Source organism: Protobothrops mucrosquamatus, unplaced genomic scaffold, assembly GCF_001527695.2.
Source record: "Protobothrops mucrosquamatus isolate PMUCROS unplaced genomic scaffold, P.Mucros_1.0 scaffold8532, whole genome shotgun sequence".
NCBI classification, from domain to species: Eukaryota; Metazoa; Chordata; class Lepidosauria; order Squamata; family Viperidae; genus Protobothrops; species Protobothrops mucrosquamatus.
The window spans coordinates 1-9352 of NW_015394326.1; the positions used below are offsets into that span (position 1 = coordinate 1).

Genomic DNA, 9352 nt, shown 5'->3' on the forward strand with positions numbered 1-9352 from the left:
ATCCAAGCTGTATGCTACAAATTAAATGAAGAGGACGCCAGCATTAAACCCCCTCTCATTTTCTTTCTGGTTCCAGACACAATCAAATTTCATCAGTTGGATTTACCTAGATAGGATACAAAGCATGTATGGGTAGCCCTCATTTAGCAACCATAATTGGGAAATTGTGTGGAATTTCATATGGAAAATCACATGATTGCTATTGCATTTATGATTTTAATTCACCCTTCCTTTTCCCCCACTTCCCAGAATGTTCATCCCAGTGCTGCGATAATTAGCAAGAAGGAAATTAGTGCTTGTATTTACATTCATTTGGAGAGGGATTAAAAAAGAGTAAGCAGGCATACAATGGGAATGCAGCAGTACCAACTTTTGCTGTATATTCCCCATTGTGTGCCTGCTTACTCTCTTGTAATCCCTTCCTCTCTAATCTCTCTGCTCTGTGAGGAGAGGGAAGAAAAAGATAGGTCAAGCATAGAAGAAGTTGCCTAATTAGACTGCTTGCTTAATCAATCTCTCCACTCTGCTGGTGGGTGGGGGGAGGTAATAGGGCTGGGCACAGGATGTATACTAACTGACTGTAATAAACACATGACTAAAGGACAGATGCTATGAAGGTCATAAAATCATGTCTTGGCCTCAAAATTATTTTTTCAGCACTGTCATAACTTTGAACAGTTGCTGCATGAGGCATTTAGTAAATGAGGTCTACTTGTATAACTAAGGCTATCTGATCTCTTGGCCTCCATGCCTTTAAACCAGGGAAGTTCCATAGGGTCATCACTTCTATACCCAATATTATACCAGCTTCTGCCTAAAGACATGGATTTTTTTTTCAAAATTAAATCTCCAATGTATTTTGAGGCCCTCAAAAATATAAATGTTTACATAAATCTGTCTGCTGACAAGGTGAGGCTGGCAAATTAATTAAATTTCTCAGCTTAGCTTTCAAACTGGATTTAAGATAACTTAACCTTGTGTTTGATAAGCTAAGGTTAAAAAAAAAAGGAAACTGGGTAAGCCAAAACAGCACATTTTACTCCTGTAATGCTGTAAGCAACTTTTACCAGAAATACTCACAATGACATCAAACTTGGAGTAAATATCCACAACCCGGCCTGAAAAACAGAGAAAAGCCATAGTTCAGTATTTTGCATAGCTTTCCAGCCTAAGAAATGTACTTAAGTTGGAAGTAACCAAGAAAAACTTCCTGCTACAATGCAGAGCCATAAATGAACTCATCACCTTGCCTCATGCACAGAACAAGATAGAAACTGGATATATTTGAAAAAGTGTCTATTGTACTATACTAGATCAATGGCTTACAGAGCCTCATAAATCAATCAACCTATATTCAAAAGAAAAATAATGTGTGATTACTACATAGGGGTAAGAATACCCTTCTAATTTCCCATCTAGGGCAGTCAACAAGAAAATGTATTACTAATATATCAGCCTTCCACAATATTTAGTTGGCAATTTTATCACCTGAAGCCCCAGATAATGGGAATCTGTGGGACACCAAGTTACAGAATTTTATTATTTCAGAAGAAGTTCTTCAGCAGTTGCCGTTTGTCTGTAGTACCCTTCACTAATAAAACGAATAGCATTTGACCTCTGTTCCTCTTAGATGCCTTCATCTATTCCACAAAGCTGCTTTTCACCTGATTCATCTACCACGGGCAACGCAGAGACCCGATGCTGTACAAAGATGCCCAGCGCAACATAGACAGGCGTATTGGTCTGGACCTTTGCAATGTTGTCATAAGTACCAATCTTCAACTCCTCTAGGGTTTTGGTCATGAATTCTGGCTTAGGGAATTCAGCAATCTGCGGGACCACAAGAGAGAGATTCTAACAGCAAGTTGAAGCTTTGTGGGCAAAAGAAGTAAAACGGCATCTCACAGCTACACAAAAAAAGCAATGGTCCACAGAAAAGGGACACAAATCTCAGCAATGCGTTAACAGGAAAAGCCAAGCTGGCTTGCACTGAGAAGTACTCACAAACAGCTTGAGGAATTTGAGGATGCGCTTGTGTGTCAGGATGTACAGCGTGTTGCCTGACTCAGGGTCAATGACAGGTAGGCGGTGGATCTTGTTTTGAATCAAAGAAGTCACAGCATCGAACAGGCTTTACAAGAGAAGGGAGGAGGAGCATATCAAAACTAAGAAGACCACTCAGATGTCTACTTTATCCCCTTAACTCTACAAAGGGTGTCTCTAAAGCTCTGGCGGGGGTGGATAGCAGATACGAAAGCAGGAAAAAAAAAAGATGCAGCTGGGATTCCTAGATCTGTCCTCAAATCTGAGAGGAGATCAGATCTCATGCAGGTAGAGGTTTCTGGGATCTGCTCTAATTTATATTCCACCATCTTCCAAGACTCAAAAAAAACCTTCAACACATAGATAGAAATCCTCCTCCCTCTGACGTTTTTTGCCTTTGTGGAACCGGGGTGGGTGTGGCCTGCGCGTGGCGCATCCGGCCCGTGGTCCACCAGTTTGTCACCCCTGATCTATACCCTCATAGAGATCTTCTGCTTTAAATTACTTATGTAAACCTTTCCCCTTCTGAAACAAAGAAGAGAACCATTAGAGAGAGGATCTTTTCAGTGGCCCCAGGACACGAGAGGGCAGCAACTTGTAAGTTACTTGTTTGTTATTGTTGTTGCAACAGCCGCCCGAGAGAAGAAAAGGTGCATTATGAAGTTTTTCACCTTAGAAACAACAACAAAAAATCTTGGCTGATGTTGGATATTAAGCAGAAAGGAGGATAAGAGTGAGAGGAGTCATTTCCCCTTCTACATCAAGCACAAAAGGTCTTGGATAGGCCTTAATGTGCCCTGAGATGTTTGCCAGTATATAGGATGTGCATGTATCTATTAATTTAGCTTTTTCCCCCCTTACAAATGATTTCATCTTTCAAAAGATTTAATAGCGAAGAGTGAAGCAAGGAAAAAACATGAAGGTGTGATTGTGGACAGCTGTGGTTTCTTGTCCATGGTTAGGTGAAGATAGCAAGACACTGCATTGCCATTGCATTCATTAACTACCACAGCAGTTCTTCACATTCTTATTAAGTGTATATAAGTGAAAGAGAGAGAGGGAGATATGTTAGAGGAAGAAGTGGGGTAACTAATAGCTACTGTTAAACAGTAACTTAGTAGGACACTAAAGTAGGTGTGCCATTTCACTGTATTTCCCCAATTCTTCTATGTAAGACAGAATCTTAATAGGCAAAGGAACCCTCCAGATCTTTGAGAGACAACAAACCTGACGTGTGTATCTATTAACCACAGAGCTCTGAATGCACAATCCTCAGTGCATGCGTATAAAGAGGTGCAAAACTGAACTTTTGGTCTGATTTGCTTAGAGGAGTCAAAATAATAGTCACAATAACTTGGCACAAGATGCCCAAAATACAAGAGACAGGACCAGAAGAAGGACAACTGAGGATGTCCCTTGGCCCTTCCATTGCTTAATTGACAAAACATTAAGAGCTGAACATTTAAATCGAGTGTGGCAGTATTAAGGGCATGATAGCTAGGGGAAAAACTCTGTGGTGTCTTTGGGGCCTAAGCATGTGCCTATTTTCCTTAATAGTTAATCCAGGGCTGACAGGAGATAATCCATAGATTAGGACTAAACTGTAATGCCTCCAGAAAACACGAAGCGTGCCAGATGGGAAGACTGGCAGGAAACATTTTAGTGGCACTTCCAAAATGCAGAAGCAGATTAGCAGACAATCCCATTTGGGTGGAGTCTCCTACCTGGCATTGGGTGAAATGCAGACCAATGGCTTGAAGGAGTCCTGCAGATAGACTTCTGCAAGAGAAAGGAAAGATCATTCATCTGTGTCACTTTAGGAAGAGAGAAGAGAAAGTATAAAAGTACACCCTGGATGACCTGCTGATCCCCCTGCTGGTGACAGCCCAAAGGCCCAAATCTGCTACACAATCAGATGCCTAGGAGGGAAAAGAAGGACTTCCAATATCTGGAAGCACCCAGCACATTTTTCCAATTTCTTCACCAGAAATACCCCATATTCTCTTTGCCCCAACATAATAACCCTTCTGCCATTACCTCGCCATGTTTCAATCTTGTGCTCTTCCAGCTCATAAATTTGCACCTGGACACATAAGAAACAGTTTTAGGGCTAAGTGCAACAAATAACTTCCACCCATGCTGGTCAGTGTGTGCTCTAGCTTGCTGAGGATGGAATTTAATCTTCCAGGTGTCATACAGTAGATCCCAACCTGGCAGGATCAGGGACATGTTCCAACTGAGTAGAGCTTTGGCTGCAAAGAATGACAAAGCAGCCCCTCTTCAACAGTTGTTGCAAGACAAGATGTAAGCTTCTCCTGGTGCTTTTCCAATCCAGGTTTCATTGCCCCCAGTTAGCATACTTGTCATATAACTAAGGCATTTTGGCCACACTCATCTGCATCTCGTACTGTGAGAGGTTGAGAAAGAAGATGAGTGCTCATTGCTATTGTATCTCAGTATTCCATATAGACTGATTCCCCCCCCCACCCCCCGTTATTTGTTCTCCTTGGAAACCCTTGTACTGTGTTGTCAAGGCTGGATGAAGCTTCCTTAATAAACTACCACTTCCAAAATAAAATTCACTCTTTACATTAGATCAGTGGTTCTCAACCTTTTTAATGCCGCGACCTCCAACCGGTCGTAAGTCGAGGACTAAACCGGTCGTAAGTCAAGGACTACCCAACCGGTCGTAAGTCGAGGCCTTTCCCTGCCCGGGAGCGCCGCGCATGCGTGGTTCCGCCCCCTGCGCCGGCCGAGGCGTAGCTGGCAAGCGGCAGAGATGGAGCAGGCCGACCACCAGCTGGCCCAGCTCAAGGAAGGTAAGGCACCCACCGGAAAAGGGGGAAAAAAATGGCGGACAGCCTTGCTTGGCGACCCCCGTGAAATGGTTGATCAACCCCAAATGGGGTCGTGACCCATAGGTTGAGAACCGCTGCATTAGATGCTTCACCATGTATATTAATTTTTTTTCTTTAATAACTGAAAATTGGAAACAAACTCTTGCAATTCTCAGATGGGCAAAACTTCATAGTTGTGTTAAGGACCTTGTTTCAACCAAGAGCTCCTTTAATGAAGATAGAAGGGGATGAGAGGGCTCCAAGGGCACTTACCAGGGCTGATTTATAGTAGCGATGAAGGATGTTGATGAAGTCTGTGATTGTGAGCATTCCTGTGGGGGGATAGAAAGGAGTTGAAGAGGTTACCCTACGCCAGTGGTGGCGAACCTATGACACGCGTGCCAGAGGCGGCACTCGGAGCAACACGCACCATCGCCCCAGCCCCGCCTCCTCCCATGGCCCCCTCCTCACCAGCAGCCCTCCGGAGGAGAGTCGCCCCCGGGCATGGCCCACACAATGCTGCACAGCCAAAGACCTGGTAGCCAGGCACCGGGGACAAACCCTTGCACCCCATCGCGCGCAGATGATGCTACAGGGCACGGGCGGAGGGCGTGGCCACCATGGCGCTGCTGGGCTGCCTGGATGATCTGTGGCGGGCCACGGAGGGGGTGGGTGGTCCAGCGGGCACGGCGGAGCGGGGACAGGGGTGGGGCTGGTTTTTGGGCACTCGGTCTCTAAAAGGTTCGCCATCACTGCCCTAGGCGTTGGGAGGTGGAAGCCAGGGTAAGAAGATGAAGCAAGGAGGCCCTTACCCACAAAGCTTTGCTTTTTGCTGTCCCAGAGTGGAGCAGCCCGCACACCATTGGTCACCAAGGCAAAGAAGGCTTTCTTCACCTAGAAGCCACACAAACATGGGGCTGTCACACAGCATCTGTACCCTTCCTGAGGAAAAAAGTTACAGTAGCTTCCCAAATCTGGTGCCCTTCCAAAGTCTTGGGTTTCACTGCCAAAATCCCTCGATTCAAATCTAGGCAGTTCTGAGGATTATGGAAGTCACAATCTATCAGTCTAGAACAGTGGTTCTCAACCTTTTTAATGCCGCGACCCCAAAGTCGAGGACTAAACCGGTCGTAAGTCGAGGACTAAACCGGTCGTAAGTCGAGGACTAAACCGGTCGTAAGTCGAGGACTACTCAACCAGTCGTAAGTCGAGGACTTTCCCTGCCCGGGAGCACCGCGCATGCGTGGTTCCGCCCCCTGCGCTGGCCGAGGCGTAGCTGGCAAGCGGCAGAGACGGAGCAGGCCGACCACCAGCTGGCCCAGCCCAAGGGAGGTAAGGCACCCACCGGAAAAGGGAAAAAAAATGGTGGACAGCCTTGCTTGGTGACCCCCGTGAAATGGTCGATTGACCCCAAATGGGGTCGCGACCCATAGGTTGAGAACCGCTGGTCTAGAAGGAATGGAATGGGAAAATCCCGAATTAGAAGAAGGATCAGGAAGAAGAATCTCACATTTTTCAAGAATTTCAAAGGGGTACTTTTGTCAGCGCACTGTTGTTCACTTTGCCAGCTATGAAAAGGCTAAGCAACACGTACAAAAGACTGCACTACTGCTGTGAAGAGCATCTTATTTTGCATTTGTTTGGCTACTATCTAAATCCCTATCTAAAGGGAATAGAGAGGGTTCTGCTGGCCTGGTCTGCTCCTGAGATTACCCTGCTCAGGAGCAGACCAACATTTGTAATCTATAAAACATAGATTTGAATTATTTAATCTAGTATCTCATTTAGATACTAAGCATGTTTGTATGTTTATTTAAATAAAAAATACAAGCATGTCTCTAAATGAGGCATCGTATTTACTGGAATCGAATTCATACTTAGCCATGGTTGAAGTCAAACATAACTAAATTTAGGCGTTAATTATATGACTGAATTCACACCATGCTAGAATGTAATCTGGTTTGGTGGCTTTTTTTTTCCCCAAATTTTTTTTATTAATTTTGAAATAACCCCCCCCCCCATACAAATATAAACATACATTAATACAACTTTAGTATTATTAATTTTAACATACAAACATAAACATACATTAATATTGCAAAACAGCCCGGCAACCCCCCCCTCCACGCATCCGCCCTCTTTTCTCCTCCTTCAACCTCCCTACACATCCCACCTCCTTCCCCCTCCTCTTCCTACGGACAAGGTTTAGTGGCGCTAGCCGAGCATCAGCTCGGCAGCACCCCCTCCCCGCATCCGCCCTCTTTTCCACTACCTACCTACTTCTCTCCTGTCTCTCCTTTCCTCTTCCTCTCCCTCCCTTCGGACACGGTTTAGGGGTGCTAACCGAGCGCCTTCTATATTTCTCCATACATCAATACTCCTAATTTAATACTCATTTCTACATTAATGCTCATAATTCTATTTCTACCCTCCCTCTCACTCCCCCCCCGGACTTCCCAGAACTGATTACAGGGTTAAACACACATCATCCCAAGTCTAAATGTTACTACCCAAATATAAAGCAATCAAGTATAAACATACTTTAACTCAAATAAAAACAATCAAATATAAGCATATAAACATATAAACTCTAAGCATATAATCTATCCATCTTCCCGAGGTTTGGTGGCTTTTAACTGGTTGTGATTGATTTAATAAAGCATGGTTTAAAAAACCATGGTAATATAATTTGCAAACCAGGTCAGTAACTCTATTCTGCCTAAGACTAGATCCAAACTAGATCAAAATTTAAAATTTCATCACTAATTTTATAAGGTTTATCACCTCTTTAAAAGCAAACGTTAGCAATTTTTGACCCAAACGACTGATATTTATGTCCACAACTGTGCACTCAAGCTGCCAGAGGCTTTATGACCCTGGAGCATGTACACACACATACAAGTCCCACAAAATTTTCTAGAGAGTTTTCTACATACAAATACAGAGACTCTCCCTCTATCTGTTGGTAGCCCCATTTTACTTTTCTTCGATTGAAGGAAATGAAGGTTTACCCAGGCATCTCAATTCCCTAGAAAACTTCTACTGCTACTGTTCTGTCCATCAAACCAGGTTGTTACCCACCTGCAGAGATGTATCAAATACAACAAGCTTGGAGCTTGTTGGAATGAGGTCATAACAGCGATGTGACTTCATGAAGCATGTGTATATGCCGTTGGAATCGCCATCTGTTCGAGGAAGAAAAAACTACAAGATATCCCTTAACAAAATAACATCAGAGCAGAAAAGCTCACACTCCTAAGAAGCTTAAACATATCAGAAAATATGTTTAAATACTATATCCATTCTATGTGCTTTTTTAAAAAAAAATTCAACCTGTTAAAATAAAGCACATCTGAGTATTTTGCACAACCCACTGCTATTTGCTCAATTAAATCTAGTATCTTTCAGAAAGAAAAAACAGAATTGAAGCTTCATCCCCCAAGTGCTACATGTTCAGTTCTCCCCTCCTCTAACTTTCAGCAGAAACTTCAATTTCCAAGATCACCTTCAAGGCTGTAAGGAGGAAATTAGTTGGTAAAGTTAGAAGATGAGAGTCTTAAAATGCCCAGGCCATACAGTCTGCTTCTGGAAATTGATGGACAAGCTTAAATCACTATGACAAGACAAAAACGTTGCTAAAGATCAGAGTCTGTTGCCACAGAAAGTGGATTTCCTAGCTCAAAATCCACCAATCTACTTGGCAAATTCCTAGAAGAAAGTAACCCCAACAGTTCTTGTTTGCAATTTGTTTAAATTACTGCTTTTATTTACTGCTGTAATCTTAATTGTGGTTAAGGGAGTGGATAGAATAAATATTTGCAATAAACTACACACGGGGACCGAAACTGAAGAAAACCAGTCTTTGTGCCTCACTCACCTTCTGATAAAGGCAGTTTTTTCTCCAACCCACCTTCAGGTACTGCGCCCTAAAAAAACCAGGGAAAGATAGAAATCAAGATGCACTGTCTCAACATATAATTCCTGCAATATCGTATGTTGGTTGTTTCTTAAAACATAATATATAATAATTAGGAACCCTATATCAGTTAAGAAATCTTATTAGTAATGATATTTTTTGAATTGATTAAATCTGAACGTATCTGCATATGAGGAAATAACCTAATTTGTTTTGAAAGAGATTTTAGTATGTTAAAATAGAATTGCTTCCCAAGACAGAGGGGGAACTGCCTTGTCAAAGTTAAATTGCATCACCTGTTTTCCAAAGTACAGGTAATCCACGACTTACAACGACAATTGAGCCCAAAATTTATATTGCTAAAGTGAGACAATTGTTATGTGAGTTTTGCCCCTTGTTATTTTTCTTGCCACAGTTTCTAAGTGAATCACCACAGTTGTTAAATTAGTAACATGGCTGTTAAGTGAATCTGGCTTCCCCATTGACTTTGCTTGCCAGATGGCAAAAGATGATCACATGACCCCGGGATACGGCAACTGTCATAAATGTGAGTCAG

At 43.0% G+C, this 9352-nt stretch overlaps 1 protein-coding gene across 1 annotated transcript; it reads right to left on the reverse strand.

Annotated features, from left to right (window-relative positions):
- Window positions 1-1067: 1067 nt before the first annotated feature.
- On the reverse strand, window positions 1068-8801 carry LOC107300808 (5'-AMP-activated protein kinase subunit gamma-1; the record flags this gene model as incomplete). Its single annotated transcript, XM_015830098.1, has 9 exons — window positions 8758-8801; window positions 7962-8065; window positions 5693-5774; window positions 5154-5212; window positions 4081-4126; window positions 3768-3822; window positions 2005-2131; window positions 1665-1830; window positions 1068-1118 (listed from the first exon to the last, which is right to left on the reverse strand). Coding segments are annotated over exons 2-9 (658 nt in total), but the record flags the coding sequence as incomplete, so codon positions are not given.
- Between the last annotated feature and the right edge of the window lie 551 nt (window positions 8802-9352).